At 33.7% G+C, this 26945-nt stretch overlaps 1 protein-coding gene and 1 long non-coding RNA gene across 2 annotated transcripts in view; one reads left to right on the top strand and one right to left on the bottom strand.

Annotated features, from left to right (window-relative positions):
- The window catches only part of LOC143230409 (uncharacterized), a 36890-nt gene that overhangs the window by 5752 nt on the left and 4193 nt on the right, over nucleotides 1-26945 (bottom strand). The window contains exons 3-11 of the mRNA XM_076463920.1: nucleotides 11209-11427; nucleotides 9973-10068; nucleotides 6317-6442; nucleotides 5423-5710; nucleotides 4931-5062; nucleotides 4141-4317; nucleotides 3512-3691; nucleotides 1554-1733; nucleotides 397-1131 (exon numbers count right to left, since the gene is read on the bottom strand). Of these exons, the coding sequence (XP_076320035.1) occupies nucleotides 397-1131; nucleotides 1554-1733; nucleotides 3512-3691; nucleotides 4141-4317; nucleotides 4931-5062; nucleotides 5423-5710; nucleotides 6317-6442; nucleotides 9973-10068; nucleotides 11209-11427 (2133 nt within the window). The remainder of the gene's footprint in view (nucleotides 1-396; nucleotides 1132-1553; nucleotides 1734-3511; nucleotides 3692-4140; nucleotides 4318-4930; nucleotides 5063-5422; nucleotides 5711-6316; nucleotides 6443-9972; nucleotides 10069-11208; nucleotides 11428-26945) is intronic.
- Nucleotides 634-26945, top strand: LOC143230411 (uncharacterized). Its single transcript, XR_013016428.1, has 4 exons — nucleotides 634-765; nucleotides 5456-5704; nucleotides 10798-10898; nucleotides 26751-26945. It is a non-coding gene; the product is annotated as an uncharacterized LOC143230411 (long non-coding RNA).

Genomic DNA, 26945 nt, shown 5'->3' with positions numbered 1-26945 from the left:
TATAAAAGTAGTATTCTAAAGGTAACTAAAGGAAAGGTATATTTATGAAAGCTGAGTTTCTATTCAAACACCAAGTTTTCAATAACACAGTGAGGAAGCCAGTAATGTTGGAATTTCATTCTTCATGTAAAGTTAAGATGGGTTAGTCTGCTGTGTGATTATTAGCTGGATCAAATGGTATGTCCACTTTCATCTCTGTTTTGTTTGGTTCCTATTTCAAGTTCAGCAGCCAGCTCTATATAGCTTTTTTATTTAGCAATAAGTTTTTTCCTCATACTTGTATGTTTATATATCTATCTCTAAGATATGTTCTCTATTACACGTAAGAACATGGTAATACTAACTCATGTACATATATATGTGCATTGTTTACCTTAAACACTTGGTAATACTTACCCAAGTTGAGCTTTGCAGACACAGTGTAAGATTTTTCGTCTTTCTGCCCAAATTGGCTTTCAAATTCTCTAACACCAGATGGAGCAACTGTTCGAAGATAAAGGGTGTTTTGATCTTTACTTTTTTTGGTTTTCAAGGTTATAAGAGGTACTTCTGAGCTTGAAACTATCTTTGGCATCTTGATAGTAGAAGTTTGTGGTGGGATTTGATGTTGAAATGGTCTATTAAAAAGTAATGGTGAGGAAGTACTGGTACTAGAGGCAGTTGTATGATGTCTATTTGTAATTGCCCAAGGAGGATAAACAGGACCAAACTGAAGTCTGTTTATGAGAGAAGGTTTTAGTGGAAACTGAGGACCTATTGATAAAGGTATTTTAGATATTTTGAGTGACTCTGTTGCCATTGTAGTAGTAATGGTAGTAGTAGTGGATGTACTTAAAGTTGTTGGCCTCCTTGTTGTTGTTGTAGAAGTAGTTGAACTTGTTGGCCTCTTTGTTGTTGTTGTAGAAGTAGTTGAACTTGTTGACCTCCTTGTTGTTGTTGTAGAAGTAGTTGAACTTGTTGGCCTCCTTGTTGCTGTAGGAGTAGTTGTACTGGTTGGCCTCCTTGTTGTTGTAGTAGTTGAACTTGTTGGCCTCATTGTTGTTGATGTAGTTACTGAAGTTGTTTTTCTGGGTAGTGGCTGCTCAATGTTTGGGATTGGTGCTGATGGTAAAAATACTTGGTCATCTTTTTCTGTAATTACAAATATACAAATAAAAATGCATGGTTTGTTTTGTAGAGTACAAGTTCAAAATTTTAAGCTGATTTCAGTTATCATCCAACAAATATTAAAAACTTTCACTTACAAATAGTAATTAATAAGTGTAGAGGCATTCAATTACAAAGTTTATATTTTTCATACTAAATACAATTTATATTGTTCAAGAATAAGAGCCCAGAATGTTTCATAAAATATTCAAACACCCTTCTTATTATAGTAAATCTTTATTTAAAACTTAAATGATATTTTCAATTAAAATATTGATTAAATCATAAAAAGAAAAAATTCCAAAGCGTCTTTTCAGTGATTTAAGATCTCTGGAAATATCTTGTCTAAACGTTAATATACCTTTAGATTTTGTTGCCACACTAGGTGATATACATTAAAATCTTACTTTCACAAACAGGGGCTTTTCCATCCCAATAACCACTAAAGTTACACTTCATTCGAGCCTTGCCAACTAGTCTGTAGCCAGGCTCACATATGTATTCCACTACAGTACCAAATATGCTTGTGTTTGTTGTCATCCTCAACAATCCATTCATGATAGCTGCGGGTCTACTGCACCGAATAGCTAAGAATAAGTTAAAAATTATGAATGTAGTAAATTTTAATTATTACACCAGTTGTTTGCAAATAGCTTAAATCATTTATGAAAAGCTGAATAAAAAACTAATATTTCTTATTTCTTTCTTTCTATTGAAGGTATCTTTTCTTGTGGAAGGTTGAAATACCTGTAATTCAAAATCAATGTAACAATGAAACTGTTAGTTAAGAGAGTTTTATTTTACCTTCTTATAGATCCTGATGACCAAAATTGCTTTTTTCTTTCAATGAATAGTATGTTGAAATCTACAGTTCAGAAAATATGTTACAGCCGAAATACCTTCTGTGTTGACTCTTAATATATTTAGTATAGAATGCACGTGTAGTTAGGTTTATTCAGAAATATTTTTGAAATTTTTATGCAATTCTACATGTCATCATGATATTCTTGTTAGTCAGAAATGTACTAACTCTATTTCATAGAAGCTTATATCAGTTTGGCCTTGGATCCATTTCCATCTAAGGCTATCTCAAAAGGTAACACAAGTATTTGTATGAACTGACATGAGATGGGAAACAACCCAATTGAATAGGTTGTTTGAAATATTCTGTAACATAAGATACCACACTAGAACTCTCTTGTTTGACTTGAAAGCGCAGAAAATATAATTCTTGCTTTCCTTGTTTTGTATAGATATTTTGGACAAACTCTATAGTTTCAAAAACAAGTTTCAATAGAAATAATAAGTTGGCCATCAAGTAAATTCACAGAATATTGCCTGTGAATAAAATTTTTATTTGCCTTTCTCTTGCTGTCCATTTTCAATTTATTCTCCATATAATACTTCTAGAACCAGTCATATTATGGACATTTTTGGCTACTTGTTAAATGTAAGTGTACATGAGCATCATGCTCTATTAGTTAAGATATAATTATCTTGTCAGGTTTTATGAAAAGGCCAGATTCTTTGCAGTAGATGTCTGGGACTTCTTAACAGTAAACTTCAGCAATAAACAAAAAACACACAGTCCACTTGTTTTGAAATAATGTTTATTCAAATGAGTCAAATGTATATGTAGCCACAGCTTTGAAATATTCTCTTTTTCATCAATTTCCATATGCTGGTTCAATTACTTTAGAACACAATTTGATAAGATGAATTATTCTCCACTAATCTGTTATTACAATACAGTATGTGGTAACTTCACTTCAAAAACTATCATTTTACACTCTTTATGGCAAAACTTGCAATCATGAAGGCTATATTTAACTATTGAACGAAATATTTTATGTGTATATATACACCCTGACAGTGGTCTAGAATGTTCTGCACATACTACTAAATATTGTGATGCAATAATATTCAATTTAAACAAGAAGAACTAGGAAGGTTCTTATAACATGACAATAATATAACAATCACCCGTTCACAACAATTGAACAACACAATGTGTGATTTGTAAAAGGTTAGGCTAACAGTTTTTGAAAATAACTAACTTTAACACTTGTATCATATCACTAACTAAACCCAAACTCTCACATTGAATTTTAACTGAAACAGTCATATATACCTGACACATCCCTTCAGGTTTTGTTCAATAATATAAAATACTGACTATTTTTCTCTGCTGAATTTCTATTTTTCTTATAAGTACTATGTTGAAATTTACAGTTTATAAATAGATAATTTTGATGTGGTCCTTTATTCCACTTTTTATATTTAACAGTGTAAAAGATAAAGGTCATGAAATCTTTACAATGCATATAGCAGCAAGATAGCACATTACTTCAATGCAACAACTTACGTTCACAGCGAGGTGGAGGCCCATTCCAACGTTCATCTACATCACAAACCAAGAATCCACGTCCAACAAGTACATAACCTTCATCACAGAAATACTGAACACCACTAAGGTAGTAACGAGTTCTGTTAACTAGTTTGTAACCACCATGGGATATAGTAGCAGGGGGACCACATTCCAAATCTAAAAAAAAATTATTTAATAAATGCTTTTATATACAAAAGTTCATCACATCTGTAACTAAAACAAACAATGAACTACTTCACTAGTAAAATAGTTATTTGGATATGACTGAAGATGATGTGTGCATGAAATTTTCAACCTTTAAACATGAATAAGAATCCTGGAGTAAATTAGTTTAATAATATCATTGTCTGTATCTTTAACTAATAAAGAACTTAGCAATACTGCTATATATATTGTGAAGTAGATGAACTCAGAATTTCCATTACCTTAACATAAGACTTGTTATACAGAGTTTATACACAAGTCTCTTACCTGGGCTCCAAAGAGTTGTTACTATTTGAGCCATACATCCATCTACATCACAAATTGGTACACCTAAGAATCCAAACTAAGCTAAGCCATGAAACCCTTTAAACAGCAGACATGAGTCATAAAATTATACTTACATTTACATTTTGGTGAAAATTCGCTAAACACACCAGTTGAAAGGCAAGTTCTAATATTAGGCCCTACAAGGAGATGACCAGGAGTACACCTGTACTCAATAACAGAGCCAATTTCAAAACTCCTGGCCAATATGGTGGAATTGGTAGGTCTTTCAGGCTTACCACAAGTAATTGGTCCTAAGTAAACGAACATCAAGATCTATTATATCAAACATTCATACTACATTTTATTTAATAAAATGCCACAACAAAAGATTGTTTCCATGTTTCCACAGTTTCTGCTGGTACTACTAACACTGTTAAATGACAAAACACAGTCAGTCATAATATATGATGATAAAACAGGGATATTTACCTGTTTTAAACTTTAAAGTGATGTACCTGCAATTAATACCACTGATTTAATATATATGGCATGGCTGTGACCATACAATCTATCATTAATAATGACTGATTTTAGATAAATGTTATAATAGTAATCAGAAAACCTACAGCTAATACAAGTGGTTTGTTAGATGGTACATATTAAACCAGGTTACCAACAGTTAAAAATAGTGATACATATATCTGGTACCAAAATACTTGCAGTTGTAGTCCTTGATTGATAAGCAATATTTGTAATTAATTAAACATATTAACAGACAAATTATACTATGCCAAAATGCTGTGGTACTTTCTACTTGTTTTCAAAAAGCCAAATGACAGAAACATTGCTTCAAAAATATCCAATACATTGTACTATAACAACACACCATACTCTATATGAAAAGGATAAAAGAAATGGACTTACTGTGTTGACAGATAAAATTCAAATTAAGGTCACAATTTGTGTCAGACCACAACCAACCCTTGGAACCATCAAAACGTGAACAATTTTCATTTGATCCTGGCAGATTCCAAAAAGAGGTAGTCACTTCTTTTCCTTGTTGAAAACATTCACAATATGATTAATGAAATGTTTAACAAAACTACTGAAACAATTAGCTTTAAAGTTTATCTTTGTTAATTTTTTTTTAAGTTTTAAGACATGTAATTTTTTATTTATGCTGTGTTTCTACAAAAGAATGTTTGGGTATTCAAATAGCATTTACATTAAATATTAGCCTTTTACAGGCTAGTGAAAATTTGTAAAAAAAAACTTTGAATAAACTGAGTGATAAAACAAGTCATTATCAATGTTTTATTAATCAAAAAGCCTAATATGGTGAGACAACTTTATAATATATTTTAAAGATATTACCAAATCATAGCCTTCATAAAATCTTAAATCTTAAATACTTACCATTGATCCACTTCCAAGTATTATGTTCTTTAGGGTCACGAACTGCTCCAAGCCAGTACTGACCAGTAGGATCATTTCTATGTCTCCTGTATAACTCCCAGCTCAAAAATCCTTGTAAGGCTGGATTGGTATCATCTAATAGAGAACCTTTACGAATTGCACAAAAGTGATGGGCGTCTCTAAATGTCATGGGCTGGTTGTTGTAGAAGATGTAACACTTTCCACTATAGGTAGCAGTACTCCCTAATGGCTGATCTCTGAAGGAGGGACATCTCTCAATAGGTAAGGCTACAAAGTGAAAACAGTTACTCTTTACAAAAAGTATTTTAAAACTAACATAAAAATACAACAAAAATACATAAAAAGAAAGCATAAAAATACAAGTGTTTTAATGAAAGATAATCTAATGATAGAAACTCAAATAGTTCCTTTCCAGCAAAAAAAAAAGTGTAAAGTTTATGAAGTTTACTGTCATATATCCATACTTTTTAGTAAATCTTACACATCACAAGTAATGAAATTATACCTCAAAACTTTAAAACTAACAAGTCTTAAATTATATACATTCTCTACTGCATATTAATTCAATTTACATGTGAAAACTTCCTTTAAACGTTTTTAATCAATTGTAAACTATTTTGAAGTACATTAAAAATCTTTCCATCATTCTGATGTCCACATAATGTTAAGCATAAAATTTCTGCAAGCTTAACATTCTATATATTTATTACATCAGATGTTTAATTATATTTAGCAATTTCTCTTAATTTGTTATTGAAGTACTTAAGAACTATTATCAATTTATTTTGTAACAATAAGTAAATGTCTCATTGTGGTTAAATATTTTAAACATTTAAATCTTGGTTCCATTTAAATATAATACCACATCCTTACCTTGATCTGTGTATACAAGTGCCTCACAAATGGATAAAGGATGATTTAAAGGACTTTCCAGATGTATACTAACAAAAGCTCCAGGCATTGCAGTGGCACAAGGAAAAAACAAAGGACGCCCTTCCTCTGCAAATAAAACAGGAAACCAGTTAGGTTATCGTGATATTATTTTAGACGTAAAACAGTGTTCTTAAAGCACCTAAACAAATGTACAACAGGGTCATTCCATGTCCAATCATCCAGATTTTGAAAAATTTTCCAGGTGACTCACTCAGAATGCCTTGAAAAAATTCACATGTGCTCATCTACCCATATAATGAAAAACTGCCAAAGATTAGATTAATATCTCTAATAGTGTCTGATTTACAGCCCTGTAAAATTTAATTAATTTTTGTTATTTTTGGCGAATTCATTGTCGAGCAACTTTGGCTGCTTAAAGCTGCAAAAGTAATGGTGGTAGAAGGCTGAAATTTGCTACACTGACTGAATTAATCTCACAGAATTAAAAAATGGTCTCAAACCAAGTTTATCTCTCTTAGGATTTGCATAGTAAGGCTGTAAAATCACCTGAAAACCCAAAATTGTAAAAAAAATTGGTTTATTTAATAAGCTATAGCTCTAAGACTTAATATGATACAAAGCTGAATTTTGTTTTCAAATTTCCTACAACATATCAGTTGATAAATCAGCAGTTGTTGTAATTAAAAGTCTATTAGATTTCCTGTAAAAAAATCTAGTTGCATGCAACTTTTTATGATTTAGCTAAAAGTAGCCCTACTTCAGGCAACAGTTTGATCATGTCACCAGTTATTCAGCCTTTTCAGATTTTTACCATATATTCTCGCATCTCTGTATATGATCTACACAAAAAATCAGGATGGTGTTCAACCTACTTTTTCAGTTATAATTTTTAAAGTATCCTCTGACAATACATTGTTTACTTGAAAAAAAAACTTCAATTCAGGTGTTACTGTGTGCAAATGTATCCATACAATTTTGAAATAATTTATGAATCCCATTGAAATATTCTAATCAGCCTTTACCATATATTCTTACATCTCTTAAAAAAAAATCAAGGTTGTGAAAAATAATAAATTATCAAATTTTAAGTGTCTCTGATATGTACCACTGGGCAAAGGACCATAAGCAGGGCATTCAGTTCTTTCTTGTCAATTAGGAATCAGTACTGCAGAATTGTGTAAAGTTTGATCTACTTGAGCATCATGAAAAATGCAAGACTGTGGCAGGTATTAGGTCACATCATAGCTTTATTCTACCAACAAATTGTATATGAGAAGGATATCAGATGATGATGTGTACACAGTTGTAACTGTTGGTAGTAGCAGTGAAAGTGATGCTGCAGCAGCTCAAATAGGGTCTAATGATAGCAATGACAATTATCAGCCAGAGAAATATGTGGGAAACATAAAAAATAGATCAGATGAACATTCCTATGTGTTGGTGTCATTTATGAAGAAATCAAGAAACGAATTGTTCTCATGGCCTGCAAGGTCATGTAAAGATGAAAGCTGGATTCCTTTCTAACATATTCTTTGTCTGATAAGTGCACCTACCATGCAAGGTAGTAGTGCTCACCACTATGTTCTAAGTCAAAGTGATCTCAACATAATCAAACTCGAATGTCAAAAATTTATTCAAGCTGTCTGAACAAAGCAATGTTTATTTGATGTTGTTAAGGCTAATTTATTGCCAAAGCAGTTTTTGAAAAATTTCATTGTCACGATTATTGCAGTTTGGTGTGACTATAATTTTTCTCAGTTATCCCCTGTTGAAGCACTGTGCTTTTTGTATCTGATTTACCTTTGTATTTATTATATTATGAATCTTAAACACAGCCATATCTGCATAACTGTAATGCATACACAATATATTTGCATTGCCATGTGATCTAACTAGTTATGCCAATAAACTTGTTCAGAAATGAATTAATTCTTTCTTGTTTCTTACAACTTCATTATTTAACATTGTGAAAGGCTGGTTAGAATATTTCAGCAGGATTCATAAAATTCTGACAGGTATTTTTCAAAATTGTATGGACATATTTGCACATAGTAACACACCTGACTTGAATTTTTTTAAATAAAAAACATTTGGTCAGAGGATACTTTAAAAATTATAACTCAAAAAGTAAGTTGAACACCCTGAATTTTTTTGTAAATCATATTCAGAGATGTAAGAATATATGGTAAAAATCTGAAAAGGCTGAATAACTGGTGACATGGTCAAACTGTGGCTTGAAGTAGGGCTATTTTTAGCTAAATTATAAAAGGTTGCATGCAGCTAAATTTCTTTACAGGAGATCTAACAGAATTTTAATTACAACAATTGCTGATTTATTGACTGATATGTTATAGGAAATTAGAAAACAAAATTCAGCTTTGTATCATATTAAGTCTTAGAGCTATGGCTTACTACATAAACCAATGTTTTTTTATGATTTTGGGTTTTCAGGTGATTTTACTGCCTGACTATGCAAATCCTAAGAGAGATAAACTTGGTTTGGGACCATTTTTGAATTCCGTGAGATTAATTCAGTCAGTGTAGCAAATTTCAGCCTTCTACCACCATTACTCTTGCAGCTTTAAGCAGCCAAAGTTGCACGAAAATGAATTTGCCAAAAATTAAAAAAAAAAAATTACAGGGCTGTAAATCAGAAACTATTAGAGATATTAATTTAATCTTTATCAAATTTTCATTTTATGGGTAGATGAGCACATGTGAATTTTTTCAAGGCATTCTTTGGTGGTTACCCTGGATGATTTGACATGGAATGACCCAACACTGATGTTTACTTATCTTGAAAAGTATGAAATCAGTGACCTTAAAATGGCAAAAATATATCAGATAATCCTAGAGAATAAATATAACACTATAAGTTCAGACAAAGTTTACTTACATCCCATTTGAATAAAAGTGCAGTTTACATAAATCAAATAATAATATCCTCATGTGCTCCTTTTCTACTTGCTTTTTCATAAACGTAACAATTTTGCAGTACATAATAATCACCACATTATAAATAAACAGGAAATAAGAAAATCAGTTTGCACATGAAGTAAAATTGGAACTATTTTGCCAGTTTTATCACAGGTTATTAAATGAAATAGAGTTCAAACTTACTGATGTGATTGGCATTTTAAACCATCCAAAACTTGTGATAAGCATAAAATGCTTAATGCCATTGTTTATTACATTAATTATCGGTCTTTATTTTGTCTTTAAGAAAGCATGATTAAATACCCCCAGCATACTTAAATAAATGACACTGCTCCTTAGGGGCATGCTCATCAGTGGTATGTTTTGAACTTATAATGTTGAAAATCAAGTTTTGATACCTGTGGGACAGTATAGATAGTGCTTTGTGTAGCTTAAAAATTAAAAACAATTAAATATTTTTTGTGAAATACAGTTTAATGCACTCTTAGTTATCTGTATTCTAATAAAATTTAACCTACACAGACTTCAATTAACTGAATTATAACTCCATGTCTGAGACAAATAAATAATATTTTTAATGTAGAAGCACACAATAGTTGCTTCAGCACACTTAGAAAAAATAATAAATATACAGGTAACTTTAAAAACTATCTAAATTTCAAAGTTGTCTGCATAAAATTGATTTGGCTGCTACTTACCAATGAAACCAATAAACCTGCTACATATTGGGTTAAGCCCCAAGTCAGGTCTGTTGTTACCAACACGAACAACGACAGTCGCTTGTCTGTTGTTTGCTGAAATCAAAAGAAGAGTATGTAAATATTAGAGATATGTGGTTGTTGTTGTTTTTAGTTTATTTTGGAAATAGGTGCTTAAGTTTCCAAATGACACTCATTCAAAGAAGATAAAATAATTTCCAAAGAAATAGGTTCTTCAAGAATTATAACTGATTATTTCACTCAATATTTAATTTTGCTCCGACTAGAGTAGTTTCGCCATGCAATACATACTACACAACATACTTAAAGATGCAAATAATTTGTTTCACAATACGTTCTGTTCAGTTTTCTGATAAGATTGGGATATAAGGCGAATATAATTTTTGATGTTGTTACATTTTAATTCTTTTATTAAAGTTTTTATTGTATCCAAATAATATTCAATCAAAACAATATTAGGCTTTTCAATCTACCTACATAAAATATGGATATTTCTAATAATTATTCAGGATCAGCTGAAAAGTGTCACCCCAGACTTTTACAGGGTGAGGAATCTTCAGACGGACAATCTGGGGTGATGATTCTCCCGATAATAACGATAAATACTGTGTATTTTGCGATACTGTAGATATTATTTTTGTACCTTACTTTAATTACGTTTAATTAATTATTTTGTATATTAATCCTATATTTTCTGTAAACTGATTAATAAAGATGTATGAAACACAAGATTTGATATTTTTTTTGCATTTTTTGTTTGCATGGAGCTTATATTAATTGTTGGTCTTGGTGATGATTCTTCAGGTGCAGAATCTAGGGTGAAAGTTCTTCAGGTGATCCATCGTTCACATCTGGCTTCAAGTTCAAATTCATCGCAAACGACACAATGATTTGGAACATGAAAGGTATAAACTCAGTTCTTACGATAAACAGTTTTTGACTTAGGTCATTTCAGAAACAGCAAATAATAGTTTATTTTAAACTTTCCAATTAAATTCTTATAAAAATGTATATGTGTATCTTAGCTGTTTAAACTTTAAACTCATACGAACATACATTAAAATAAGTGCTCATTAATATAAAGAAATGGCAAGCTTATCTTTGAAAAGTAGTTTGAAAATGCAGTTGTCCAGACGTTATGAAAAGGTTATAATATTTTAATCTAACTTTATTACACATAATTGTTTTGGTTAAATGTAAAGAAGTTGCACTTACAACAACATGATATACCAAAATCCACTCGCACCAGCTGAATCATATAAGGCTCTAACAAGTTCACATACCACCAGGAGGCTTTGCCGCTTTGGGCTTCAGTCATTGTACATGTGCCAGCACTGAAAAATGTACTAGTGCTACCATCTATCGCTTTCTGTGGAATTCCTTGACCGATGACGGAAGATTGCATGGGCGCTTTTCCTGCTGCGACATTTAATACTGTAATGAAAAATTACATATCCATAAAATATAGGTATGAAGGTAGTTTAGAACTAAGTATTTACATTTTATCTTCCATATAAACCGATCCATCAATATAATTTATACAACAAACAATCAAGTGCAAACAAATCTCAAACTATGTCACCCTCAGACGGCACTTGCAAACTTAGCTATTTTCTTTTATCAAAAAGCACGGCATGGCCAAATGGGTTAAGGCGTTCGACTCGTAAGTTGAGGGTCGCGGGTTCGAATCCCCTTCGCACCAAACATGCTCGCTCTTTCAACCGTGAGGGCGTTATAATGTTACGGTTAACCCCACTATTCGTTGGTAAAAGAGTAGCCTAAGAGTTGGCGGTGGGTGGTGATGACTAGCTACCTTCCTTCTTGTCTTACACTGCTAAATTAGGAACGGCTAGTGCAGATAGCCCTTGTGTAGCTTTGCGCGATATTCAAACCAAACCAATTTAACACTACTGAAATAATAAAAAGAACAACATAACGTTAGACTGGAATCAGTGGTTTATCCATAACTTTGAACATTTACGCCTGTAAGTAAAAGCATCACTACTTTTAACCGATATCAAATTATATGAAAGTAAAATAGAAATGTTATTTGACCTTTTATTGTTACTAAGGTTGGATAGAACGTAATTTATTTTTGTTTTTATTGTTTGCAACAACGCTGCATCCCCAGTGGCACAGTGGTATGTCTGCGGACTTACACACTAAAAACCGGGTTTCGATACCCGTGGTGGGTAGAGCACAGATATCCCATTGTGTAGCTTCATGCTTAATTCAAAAAAACAAACAAGTAACAACGCTACAGAAGTGCCATCTACACTAGTAGCTTAAAACTGGTAGACTTCGGGAAAGGAAGCTAGCGAATAGCATCCACAACAAACTACTGAACCACTCTAACCAAATAGCGGGGTTTAACTGTTACTCGTGTAATGCACATATGGTCTAAGTACAGAGCACGGCTTATGGGCAACAGAACGCAAGCCATAGATCCTCGATTTCACAGGGGGTCACGCTAGTAACGAGGTCAAAGCCGGCCCTAATTAGAGATAATGAAATCAATTGTTTAAGAGTGCACAATAAGAAAGTCCAATCTTGGCCGAAATGTTTGCATACTGTCCTATATTGATGGTACTGTCTACATATATGGAGTTGTTGTAAATGTCCAAGTAATAACAGAGAAGGTAGCGTATGATCGGACAAACTTGTACGAGTTGTTATTCTGATCTATATAACTTTTATTGAGCATTTGTTCATCAAAACATACATACATAAGAGTTTTGTATAAAATGGTGTATTTTGGGTATAATCTTTTTCGAAACTGATCAATGCTTTGTCCAAACAATTTCTCTGTACTTTGTGTGTTGCCATGCCTTGTCACATGCCATAAGTTATAGGACGTCAACTTTCTCGACTATCCAGAAATGGTATGAAGCAAATGGACATTGCTAGAACGGTAGGGTATCTCCACTGTACTGTATCCAGAATTATGAAATTTCATCAGATTACAGGAAACGTTTCAGGAAAGTCTACTGGTAGACGGTGTAACACTACTGCTTGACAATGCCTGTGTTTTGATCGGGTTAACACGTTAATGTCGAAAGAAGCACTGCAACACCTTACTACAAGAATGGCATAAACATTCATTTCAGGATATCCAAAATAACAGTGAGTTAGAGACTGACCAAACAAAGTTATTTTGCAAGAAGTATTATCTACGAAACGATAATAACCATAATTCATCACTGTCACTGTGTTACTTAGGCAAGACAACATGCTAACTTACAATTAGGACGCTAGCGAAATGTCATCTTCGCAGATAAGTCCTCTTTCCAGCTAGTTGAAGCTGGTGGTGTGGTAGGGTTCTTGTTTGTTGTTTGGTAGAAAACAGATGAAAAAAGATTGCCTTTCGCACAGGAAACACACAAGAGGAGGAGCAGTACATGTTTAGGCAACTCTTAATTATGATGGAAAAATTGCTTTTCATAATCCTCTAGAAAAACGTCAGTGCACCTCCTATAAGCGTCTACCATAACTAGGGGAAGGTTTGGCAAAAACTTTAGGTTCCAAAGAGACAATGTCACTGCCCACTGTACGCATATTATACAGGATTACCTTGACCAAAAGGACGTTACAAGATTACCATGGGCAGCAGTCTTCTTATTGCAATCCCATTGATAAATGTTTGGCAGAACTATGCTGGAAAAATTCTAACCACGACCCTAAATCAGCCAATATAACAAAGTTGTAGAATTTTCTAGTGGAAAGTTGGGATGAAATCAGGATGGATTACAACAATAACTTCAACGATAGTATACCATGTCGAAAAATATATATGTAAAAAACGGCTCGTTTGGGTTGAGAAAAGTTTTTTACGTAGAGAAGCGAACAACGTTTCGACCTTCGTCGGTCATCGTCAGGTTCACAAAGAAAGAAAGAGGTAAATGACCGGAAGCTGACCACATGTTTGAAAAGGGTTGTGTAATTGAGTGTCGGAATATAGAGGGCGTGATTAGATGTTTGAATATATAATTTTATACTATTTATTTTATATTTATGTTATATTATTTTTAATATAGGTATAAAGGTGTTCCTTTGTATTGGTTTATTTTGGGCTTGAGTTGTTGTATAAGTAAGACTTCTTTAATTTTGCGTTTGTTTATGTTTGTTTCTTTATTTAGTATTTGAGTGTTTTCTATGGTTATGTTGTGTTTATTTGACTTGTAGTGTTCCAAAACGTGTGAAGGTGACGTTTTATGTTCTTTGAATCTGGTTTCAATTTTTCTACTTGTTTCTTCAATATAGAAGTCGTGGCAGTTATCACATTGTACTTTATAAATAATGTTGGTGTGGTGTTTGTCAGTGTAGTTTTTACATAGTATAGACCTTAGTTTTGTGTCTGATTTTTTGAATAAATTTGGTATTAACTGGAATGTCATGGAGAACAACAACTCAAGCCCAAAATAAACCAATACAAATGAACACCTTTATACATATATTAAAAATAATATAATATATAATATAAAATAAATAGTATAAAAATTATATATTCAAACATCTAAGCACGCCCTAACATTCCGACACTCAGTTACACAACCCCTTTCAAACATGTGGTCAGCCTCTGGTCAGTTACCTCTTTCTTTCTTTGTGAACCTGACGATGACCGAAGAAGGTCGAAACGTTGTTCGCTTCTCTACGTAAAAAAATTTTAAAAAAATTCTCAACCCAAACGAGCCGTTTTTACATATATATATATTTCTCTACAAGTGGGTTTTCTCGACATCACTGATTAGTGTACCATGTCGCCTTGCGGAAGTTATTAGAGCACTAGGAGAACCAATTAGGTATTGAATGTTTCAGATTAACTAATATAAGGTTACAGATACTATTTAATAAAAATGATATATTATATTTTTTCATTATATATGTGCTTTCCAGTGGCACAGAGTTATGTCTGCGGAATTACAACGCTAGATTCCAGATTTCGATACTCGTGGTCGGCAGAGCACAGATAACCCATTGTGTGGCTTTCTGCTTAATTATAAACAAATTAACATTATGTATCTTTTAAAAAGGTTTTATTGTGATAAACAAAATGCTGAATTACACATCTTTCTACGGGTGTCTGATAACATTGTTTGTTGTTCTAATAAATCATTCACGAAATCCTTAGAGCCTGTGTCATTATACAAATCACATATGTAGATGTTTAATATACACGTGTTTTTCAGTTTGTCCTCACTAAGTATATTTATATTCCATCTTAATAATAATGATCATTGCTACAAAATATTCAAACATCTTGCAAGACTGTATATATCGCACAGGTTTTAACAATTGTCTCAAATATTACAAGTCACAAATCGTCCCATTTCTAAAATTCTGGGCCTGCCAATGGCAAGTCTTACTGCTTAAAGTGCTAAAATTTGGGTTTTGATACTTGCGATGAGAGTTCATTGTGCAGATTTTTGTTTAATACGGACCAAATAAACCAAACGTTTGGAGCCACTGGTTCTAATTTTAATTGACATTCATGGTTGTAATTAACGCTTGCATTGGCTCTGTATCTTACCCATTGACAATTTGCGAAGGCCAAGAAATCAGTTCGCTCAATGACTTTATACGTTTGGTTTCTATTACTTTTTTTAACATTATTTGTAAAAAGAAAGCACATTAGAAAGTTGGGTGTCTTTAAAGATATAATAACATAAGCTGCACTAAAATATGTTTTAATCACGATAAAATGAAACCAAAAACCTTTATTTTCTTTGTTTTTAGCGAAAAACTACACAACAGTATACCTGAGCTCTTTCCGCAGGGAATTGGATCCCACTTTTTGGCGTTGGAAGTTCGTAAAAATATCGCTGATCCAAAAACCTTTAAAGACAATTAATATTTATGTCAATTTGTTTGCTTTGTTTTCAAGCACATAAAATAGGCTGGTTGTGTTACTTCCACCGAGATTATCGAATTTCAGATTTTAATGCTATAAACTCTCAAGCTCATTGCTGAGCCATCGCTGGGCTATTAATGTGAGAAAAAGCACAGATACCAGATATTGTTGCAGTCTGTCATCGTAGGAATCTATTTATTACCACGTTACTATCGCTTATCATGACCTACCTCACCATCTCGTCTGCTTTGAAACTAAGCCTATTTTGTCTTGAACAATTCTCGCTGTGGTCAACAAGCTCACATGCGAGTGATCATCACCTCTTTCCAAATAAAATTACGAAATTTACTTTTATCGAAATCTATAAAATATTTAGAGATTATCGATTTGTTTCTTTAAAGTTACGTGCATCTTATTTATATATGGATTATACGTATATATATATAAAACACAAAAGTAATGTTTCGTTGCTTCCTTAACTAGCAAAACTCCTGTTACTCCTGTTAACTAGCAATATTCCTGTTAGCAATACTATGTAGATAGATATAGGAAAAAAATATTATGAACATAAATATTGGTTAATTTGGTGTCGTTTCTTCTCTAAAGAAAATAATATTATTTTTACGTTTTGAACACTTCCTTCACTTTGCTTTCTTAGTTGAATGAATTTTGCTTGATATCGTAAACATATTTTAATTTATAATATAACCTTATATAAGGTTATAATTTATAACCTCTGAATGAAAGTAAAGAAACGTGTAATAATGTCAATCACATCATATCCAATACTAGGATTTGGTTGGATTGGAATTAAACACAAAGCTACAGCGGTTCTAGTGGTGTGAGTCTGCAGATATACCGTTTCGCCACTGGGACACCGATTCTGGCTATTCGCGATACAATGAAGATTGTGATGTGATTCATATGCTGTTCATAACCAGCTGGTTAGGGCGCTCGATATGCAGTCTGAGGGTTGCGGGTTTGAATCCGAATCTCACCAAATATATGCGCCCTTTCAGCCGTGGAGGTCTTATAATGTAACGGTCAATTTCTCTATTTGTTAGTAAAAGAGTAGCCCAAGAGCTGGCGGTGGGTGGTGATGACTAGCTACCTATCCTCCAGTCTTTCACTGCTAAATTTGAGATGTCTATGACACATAGCTCTCGTGTAACTTTGCGCAAAATTCAAAACAAACAACTGTTTCAAAAATCACTGCCAAAAACTCTGATCGTAAGTTTAGAATTTAGTTCACTGTATTTTCATTTAACGTTTTCAGTTTCATTGTTTGTAAACACAAAGCTATGCAGTAATGTCGAGGAAACCTACTTGTAGAAAAAATATATATGTAAAAACCGCTCGTTTGGGTTGAGAAAATTTTTTACATAGAGGAGCGAACAACGTTTCGATCTTCTTCGTTCATCGTCAGGTTCACAAAGTGCCACAAGAGAACCAACTTTTTTCAAACCACTATACTTTACAAGTTAATGTCTTATATATATATATATATATATACGAGATAATTTCGAAACTTTTACAAAAATTTATCGCACTTTCTAGTCGTAATCTAAAGGTCATGACAGATAGTATATATATGTATACAATACTAAAAGAAACTGGATAAAACAGTTCAGCGTCGCAGTTTCCTGTTCTTATTTTTATCTGCTAAGTAGGAGCCAAATATGAGCTAACATATTGTGAGTTCCTTGTCCTATTAATTTTATGTATATATGTAAAGTCACGGCTAACATTAAAGTATTTTTTTAACTTTTAGAAACATTATTGCTCAATCAGTTTTGTTTGTATCGGCGGTTAATATACGTACATCACTCCTCCCAGAATGTTTTCGTTGTATTATAATTCAATAAGTAATCCTCCTAACTTCTACATTTATAACATGTATTCAAGTGCCACAAGGAGCTAAGTGTGGGTTAGATTCCGGAATCTAGATTAATAAAAATACGATGCAATTTATAAAAGTAACCAATAAGACGAAAGGTAGAAAATTTTCAAAATACTAAAGCTCCTTAAGTGTTTCTTATGATAGGCAGTAACCGTCCATTTTACACTCAACTCGATAACTAATAAGGTTCTGTAAAATGAAGACTGGCTTAGGTTTTCGTTTGTTGGTAGCATGTTCCTAAGTCGAGTCCAGCTTTCTCAAAGTTTCACGTCAAACGAATACACCAAGCAGATAAGCACCACCTGTTATGTAACGTCACAAGGTCAAGGTTATTCAGACCTAGAATTAGGAAGTAAACTTCAATGTTCGTTGACCCGCTCTCGTAGCCTAGAGCTAAGCCTAACATTTTACTGAGTAGTAAGCATCACAGCCGAAGCAATGACCCATGTTTGAAGCTGTTATTAGAGTACTACAGTGACACATCAACAAATTATCCATAGATACAAACTTTAAAAAAAAACATCTTGCCGGTTAGAGTTTCATGGGTTTCATTTTTTGTAATATTACATTTCTTTGCTTGATAGATGAAAATTAATAAATTTCCTTCAAATAATGTTGTGATGCATCTGTATATATCACATGCAAAAAAAAAAACAAAAAAACACGAGAGTTTATTTGTAGTTGAGCATAAAGCTATATAACAGGTAACCTGAATACTGAAATTGGATTTTTAGCGTTAAAGTTCTGTAGACTTACCAATGGGGTTTTAAGAAAGAAAGAGAAAAAGAGACACTTTAAAAAAAATTTCAGATTACTAAATATGTTTGTTTGTTTTTTTAATGTCGCACAAAGCTACTCGAGGGCTATCTGTGTTAGCCGTCCCTAATTTAGCAGTGTAAGACTAGAGGGAAGGCAGCTAGTCATCACCACCAACCGCCAACTCTTGGGCTACTCGTTTACCAACAAATAGTGGGATTTACCGTCACATTATAACGCCCTCACGGCTGAAAGGGCGAGCATGTTTGGCGCGATGGGGATGCGAACCCGCGACCCTCAGATTACGTGTCGCACGCCTTAACGTGCTTGGCCATGCCGGGCCCCGCTCTTGTCTTGATAAGTTGGCCACATACATAGCAGAATGCGTCTGGAGAATGCTTGCAGCTTCTTGATGCCATCTCTGATAAAATGAGATAGGCAGCTAGAACTAAACTGAAGTGGTGAGCCCCTGTATATATTACTATGGAAAGTTCTAGAACATTCTAAAAAGGTTCTTGAAAATTCTCGTAAGTTCTACAACATTTTAGAAAGTTCTCGAAAATTCTCTATCAGCTACTCAGCACTGAATCTATCTGGAATGTTCTGGAAAATGGGTAAATTTGAAAATTTCATTACCCAGGTCACGAAAGTCCTGAAACAGAATTTAGAGAAAACTACTATTTTATTTCATGAGCATTTTACAAAAGAATATACCAACTTCTGTTATATAACTTGAAAAACTATTCCACATTTTTACTAGTCTCTCAAAAATGTTAAATTTTCATATATCTAACTGTCTTTAATATTAACCGAATGGTTATAAATTCGTGAGACTATTTGCTTACATATGGATACAAACAATAAAATCGGTAGTGTACAGGCAGTAGATAAGTTTCAACTTGTATTGCTGATTGGACATAGTTACCGTAACGACCACGATACGGCCGCGCTGTAAGATCAGCTGATGCAAGAAGAGGTAATAGGGAAAATATAAACAATCCTCTGTTATATCCAGTTTTCAACTTAGCAGTTGGATGCAAAGGCACTAAAACAGAAAATAGAAATCATATCTTGCCAAAAGGATATCACTTTGACTTAGGTAAGTGTGTGAAAGAAACAAAACTAAATCAGAAGGACCTTGCTGCAAATGCAAAAATGTACTATTAAACATAAAAAGATACTGTAGCCATGTAAATACAAAACAAAACTAAATTTAGGTTATTTGCTTGAGGCTTTGTTTATTATTATTACACTAATGAAAACTACAGGGGGGACAATTAATAAAGTATCCTGATGACACTAAACACTCCTAGGGTACCAAGGATGTTACAGTAACAGTAAATAACAACCTTTTCATCGTAGTTATCATCCTAGTAACACTTTTCAATAATTCAATATCCTTTCTAAGGTAGGAGCCAGACTAAACAGTTATCCAAGTGTGTCTTAACCAGTGACCTGTCCAATAAATTATTGCCTCTTCAGAACTTCTATTCAGTATTTCACATACGGAATTTTCATGCAAGATCTGTTGAGTTTGCTTAGGAAGTACTAAAAATAGTCTAAAATAGCACCTTCTCTGGATCTTTCACTTGATGACTGAGAAGGTATCCAAAGGCAACCCATTCATAAGACCATTTATATTTTTGTAGCTAAAGATGACTCCTATCCTGCTAAAATTGATTTGTTACTTATTTTACCATTAAATATAAAAAAAGATGATATATAAACACTCAATTCTCTTAACAATTTTAGACACCTCAATTAGATGCCCTCTAACTCTTTTCCCAATAAAACAAATTCGGAGATCTTAAATTTTCTTAAATGCTAAGTCAAACAGTCAAAACATTTCAGATTACTAAATATGTTTGTTTGTTTTTTGAATGTCGCACAAAGCTACTCGAGGGCTATCTGTGTTAGCCGTCCCTAATTTAGCAGTGTAAGACTAGAGGGAAGGCAGCTAGTCATCACCACCAACCGCCAACTCTTGGGCTACTCGTTTACCAACAAATAGTAGGATTTACCGTCACATTATAACGCCCCCCACGGCTGAAAGGGCGAGCATGTTTGGCGCGATGGGGATGCGAACCCGCGACCCTCAGGTTACGTGTCGCACGCCTTAACGCGCTTGGCCATGCCAGGCCCCGCTCTTGTCTTGATAAGTTGGCCACATACATAGCAGAATGCGTCTGGAGAATGCTTGCAGCTTCTTGATGCCATCTCTGATAAAATGAGATAGGCAGCTAGAACTAAACTGAAGTGGTGAGCCCCTGTATATGTTACTATGGAAAGTTCTAGAACATTCTCGTAAGTTCTACAACATTTTAGAAAGTTCTCGAAAATTCTCTATCAGCTACTCAGCACTGAATCTATCTGGAATGTTCTGGAAAATGGGTAAATTTGAAAATTTCATTACCCAGGTCACAAAAGCAAAGTTTGAAGAGAAAAATAGATCTTTTCCATTTACTTTAGGTATAAGCAATTGGGAAATAACACTTTCTTCCCAGGAACAAGAAAAAGTAAAAATTTTGTTACATAATGTAATGAAGCCACGTTATACTTCATGTTATGTTCACCACGAGGAATCGAACCTTGTATTTTACTGTTGTAAATCCGTAAACTTGCTGCTGTCTCTTCGGGGACTAATATTTTTATTTTTTAAGGGCTAATAAAAATATTTTTCTATTATCTTCAATTTAATACCAAAAAATGCTAAAGTTCTAAAATGATATTTCATTTTTAATGTGTAAATTTTTAATGCTAATTTTTTGTGGTCTCGAGATAGTGAAGAAATTTTATATTAATAAAATTATATGACCAGACAATTGTCACTCTGACAGTAAAATCGCGATAACAAAACTGAAAATACAAAATAATGATTAAAACGTTTGTGGGGAAGATGTGTTCAACATTTTTACCAAACAACCTTTCCTCACCATTAGATATTTATTTGTATTATTTAAAATACTTAGATTTATTTCTTTCATTTAAAATTTTCTTTGCTTTTTTTCCCTATTTTCTAATAGCACAGTAGTATGTTTGCGGACTCCCACCGCTAGAAACTGGGTTTCGATACTCGAGGTATAGCTTTCGCATGCTGTTCTTATATAATAAAAACGGTCCACTTTTAAAAATACTCTTATATGTGTTAGAAAATTTTGAGCGATCGAATTAGTCAATTTTTCCTTAGATGGGCACAATACTTTGCAAGGTTATAGCGATATTTTTACCAGTTTCTCCGAAAATACTTGAACTACTGCTACTATATTTTCTGCCATGCTAGGGAAATATATATTCCAGTTATGTACCAGAATTGAAAGAACTTGGTTAATGAGAAGTTTATTTGTTTCTCACTAGTGCGAACAAGAAAAAAACCGAAGAATTCCAGGTTAAATTTGGCCTGCTGTAAAACGTTAAGGGTCAGAGCGATTTCTGTGAAAACTTGGTATGTAGGATAAGGAGGCCAGGTAGATCTACCATGTAAAACATGGGGAAGTTTTGATTAATGGGGAGAATTAAACGAACGATTAAATAATACAAAATTTCATTCCTGTTAAAATAACACACTTGGTGTGATGCGTTTTTTTTTAATCCACACGACCTTGTGTTTTGATCTAACAGGTCGGATGTATCTTTTTGTTATGTTCTTTAACAAATTAAAATTGCATTAATTAATTTGATTATTATAAAAGCAGCAGTAAATATCACACGTTATGATATTAATTTAGGCTCGCAAATACTTTGAAAGGTGTGTTTAACCATATTTAAAGCGATAATTGTTGTGTAATATATTAAATTTTCTACGAAAAGGGATTCAAGTAATGATGCTCATGGCCAAGCGCGTAAGGCGCGCGACTCGTAATCCGAGGGTCGCGGGTTCGCGCCCGCGTCGCGCTAAACATGCTCGCCCTCCCAGCCGTGGTGGCGTATAATGTGACGGTCAATCCCACTATTCGTTGGTAAAAGAGTAGCCCATGAGTTGACGCTGGGTGGTGATGACTAGACTAGCTGCCTTCCCTCTAGTCTTACACTGCTAAATTAGGGACGGCTAGCACGGATAGCCCTCGAGTAGCTTTGTGCGAAATTCCAAAAAAACAAACAAAGTAATGATGCTAATGGTTTGTCACAACTGCTTGATGGAAGATAATTTGATGTCATTTTTTCTTATTTGAGATTTTGTCACCGTTTTCATATTACCACACAAATCCTACTTAGTATTCGATAGATCAAAAAATTGAAAGTACTTAAAATAATCAAATTATAAATCATTAATTATTTTTAAGACATTCTAAACTTGCAAGTTCACTGCTTCTGCAATGTCTAAAATATTCAATAAACATGGTTAGAGGCCTGATATTATTTGGAAATATAATCTTCATTGCATCAATAAAACAGCTAATAATTCCTGATTTTAAAATTAATAGCCTTGTGTTTTTTTCTGCTTACGTAGCTGTGAGAGAAACACCTTTTTTTCGGAAATTCTTATTAATATGTCATTAAATTCTTTTTTTAATTTCGCGCAAAGCTACTCGAGGGCTATCTACGCTAGCCTTCCCTAATTTAACCGTGTAAGACTAGAGGGAAGGCTAGAAGGCTAGGGAATCACCACCCACTGCCAACTCTTGGGCTACTCTTTTACCAACGAATAGTGGGATTGATTGTAACTTTATAACGCCCCCACGGCTGAAAGGGGGAGCATGTTTGGTGCGACCGGGATGCGAACCCGCGACCCTCAGATTACGAATAGCACGCCTTAACCCACCTGGCCATGCCGGGCCGTCATTAGAAATAAAATTTGCTTGAGATGTTTTATCCAAGCAATCATGAAATGTAAAGTGCAACATAATTTTGCTAAGCATAAAAATCAATGTGCTAAGTACTTCAGCTGCAAAGTATGAAACATTCCTTAAAAATGTAGCTTGAAATGGAGTGTAAGCCTTCTTGCACGTACTGTCAAAGCAATAAAAAATCTTCAGATGTAACTACCTGTGACGGTATAACGACGTAATTTTCTCTCCGGCTTATCGTAACGCATCATATCATAGTATAGCCGTAATATAGTGTTTGTATAACATCAAGACTTGTTTTAGAAAAAAGATATAAGTTTAGAATAGCTAGATATTATTCACAAAACAGCAGTTTACTTGTAGTATTTTCTTCAAATATTGTTTTTACTGTTGCATTGGGCCCTACCTGGCATTGTTGCTGTAAGTTTCTCAGCATATATAACAATCACTAGTTTAGTTTGGTTTGTTTGAATTTCGCGCAAAGCTACAAGAGGGCTATCTGCGCTAGCCGTCCCTAATTTAATAGTGTAAGACTAGAGGGAAGGCAGTTAGTCATCACCACCCACTGCCAACTCTTGGGATACTCTTTTACCAACGAATAGTGGGATTGACCGACACATTATAACGCCCTCACGGCTGAAAGGACGAGCGTGTTTGGTATGACGAGGATTCGGATCCGCGACCCTCGGATTGCGAATTGAGTGCCTTAACCACCTGCTCATGCTGGGCTCACTAGTTTGGACGAAGGCTTATTCAAGAATTGGCAACTTGTTTGTTTTAAGGTATTTAATACTGCAAGGAAAAAGGGGTACATGTGTTTTGGATAACGAATGGTCATTTTGCAGTTGTTTCTACGTCCAGAAGTTTCTTGACAGTTCAGTTCATCGTTGTGAATGTAGAGATCTTGACGCACAGCAAGACTTTTTCGGACTAGTGTTGAGAATTTCTTTAGACAATCTTTGACGAGGTGGTGTAAAGAGAAAATTGAAGTCATCAAGATGACAGAAGAAGTGTGACAGTGCAACTTATGCTTAGAATACATTTCCCACAATGCAGCATTGATCACTAATAATTATACTGCTAAATTATAAAAGGCCTGGCATGGCCAGGTGAGCAAGGTGCTAGACTCGTAATCTCAGAGTAGCGGGTTCGAATCGAACATAACAACTTTCAGAAGTGCTTATTTTCCTTAAAGCCTACGAGACCCCATCCCCACTCCATATTTATGGATGTTTCTTAAAACTTGATAACCTAACAACTCTGAAATAATTGGAATACATTTAAATGTTGCAAAAACTATAAATCAAAACCAAATGTTTGAGTTTTAAATCTATGTATATTATATTGATATGTAATATCATAGGTTTAAACTCAAAGTTGTAGAAAATACGTGAGGGTTGAACCCCTTCTCTAACAACTATAAACTTCTGGTTAGTTGCATTATAAATAAAATCAAATAAAACTAGGAGTAATTTATTTATATTTTTGTTTTCTCTTTTTTCCAGTTACTCTCACATTCCCATTTTTATCAAAAAACAAAAACAAAACCCAGAAGTACTTGCTCTTCTGGAAGCACCACAAAACAAACAATTCTAATCGATATTTGTTTACGTTCTAAAAATATCAGTTTAGTATTCTGATAAAGGGTTGTAGAAATAATTTAAAGTAGTATAAGAAAAGATATGGTTAATGTTTGCGAGCTAATGCACTGTTTACAATTTAAAAATTAAAAGACCAATTCTCATACTTGTCTGTAATTTGAATGTGAGGTATATATTTCTCCCTAGTAGATTCACACTATCTGGTTAATGTAATTAGGTTTTCCTAATAAAAGTTATCACAATGTATTTAAAGTGAATTAATATCACTTGGAAACTTTTTATAGCAACATAGTTCTACAAAGATTGAACAAAATATTTCAAATAACCAACCACAATCAATGTCTTCTATTTCACAGTAGCTGTTTATCAGCAATAATTACATAGACCTTAGAACAACATTTCATTCTGAGCGTTACTGTCCGTGAATCCGTCAGTAATCCGGTGAGACACTGGCAGCAAGGTAAAAAAGTGTAACAACACTGAGCGAAAGTCATGGTCATCACACAAGAGCTCGCGAGCTAGTAACGTGCCCTACTTTCCACAGAAGAACCCCGATATTATCAGTTCCACGAAGTGCGTTTTGTAACGTCTTGACGTTAAAGCACTAAGACAGCGGTGCAAAATCAAGACATGACAGTTACAGCTACTATGCTGACCTAAGAAAAACTCCCGCTAAACTTCCGTATATAGAAATGTGGACAAATAAATTAACCACCTTTCTCCGTTGTAGATTCTCATGATAATATTTAGGTTTTATTTAGACCTACCAAGCTGGTTATATCTGATATATTAATCTCACTGATAATTATTATATTACACGAATCATAATATAAAATATACATAACTTATAGGGGTGAACCGTGTAAGATGGTAGGGTGAATTCCCCCCCTCTCCCCCAAGAAGTTATGCGTTCCAAGTCGAGTCTCTTTTTTTTTTTTTTTATTGTCAAAAACAATAACACTGCCGTTCCTAAACCAGCCTGCCATTTAAACACGTATCGCTAAACCGTCAAGTTTCACACCCGAAATATGGAGCCTATGGTTCTTCTTATATAGTACTTCCATTCACTGTGTACAATCTACTGAATTAACTAAGATATGTTGCGAATAATCATTTACAATTTCATACACATAAAGGTATGTTAGTAACGTGGAAGCTCTTGAACCACCCAGAATATGCTACGATAATCAGTCAAAATATTTCACTTATTATTTTTCGTGACGTATAAGTTACCAGAGTGACCAAGGTATGCCACAAATAATCATTTAACATGTTCTGTTAAATATATCTTACATAAATTTTCTTTGATAACGCATAAACTGTTAAAAGTGTTAAGACATGCACGATAATCAGATGAAAGCTATTATGTTAAAACATTTTCTTGAACACTTTTAGTGTTGTATTGTTGAAACGATAAGCAAACGTTTCTTTTGGTCGTAGTTTTTTACCACCAAACCCTTACTTATTTCAGATTTAAGAAAAATATCCAGATAATTATTTTGGGATTTTAGGAAATACCCCACCTTTAAAAAAGCATTTGTCTTGGTTATCCGACTAACAAAAATAATTATATATTGGAAGAAGTAAAAATAATACAAATGCGTCACAAATAAGAGGACGAAGCAAAAACAAAAAAGGCAAGGATGGCTGAATTACAAATAAGTAAGTGAATATATATATTTTTTGCACCGATTTTAACATAATGCCATATCACGTCACAATAGAACTTGCGACAAATATTTAAACCACAGGGCACTAAAATGAACATGAAAAGGAAAATTTTCACCATTGTACTAAATCTATCACTTATTTCAGGGTCACGGCCAAGTAAGTATATTAATTCATCTATTTTTCTCATCTTCCTGTAGACGTCATGCAGCCGCATTTCTACCTGGGCAATAGAGGGCGCCAAGATGAATGTCATGGTAGTCGAAGAAACAGGTAGCGTTCTTTCGAGGTCATTGACTTTGCTAGGGCATACGGAGACGAAGTGATATCACGCGCATTTTAAACACCAGAAATTTCACTGCCCTCACATTGTATTCCAAAATTTTTAGTGAAAA

The sequence above is a fragment of the Tachypleus tridentatus genome, chromosome 10 (assembly GCF_004210375.1).
Source record: "Tachypleus tridentatus isolate NWPU-2018 chromosome 10, ASM421037v1, whole genome shotgun sequence".
Taxonomy (NCBI): Eukaryota; Metazoa; Arthropoda; class Merostomata; order Xiphosura; family Limulidae; genus Tachypleus; species Tachypleus tridentatus.
Note: the sequence above shows the minus strand (reverse complement) of the source record. Positions and strands in the feature narration are given on the sequence as shown.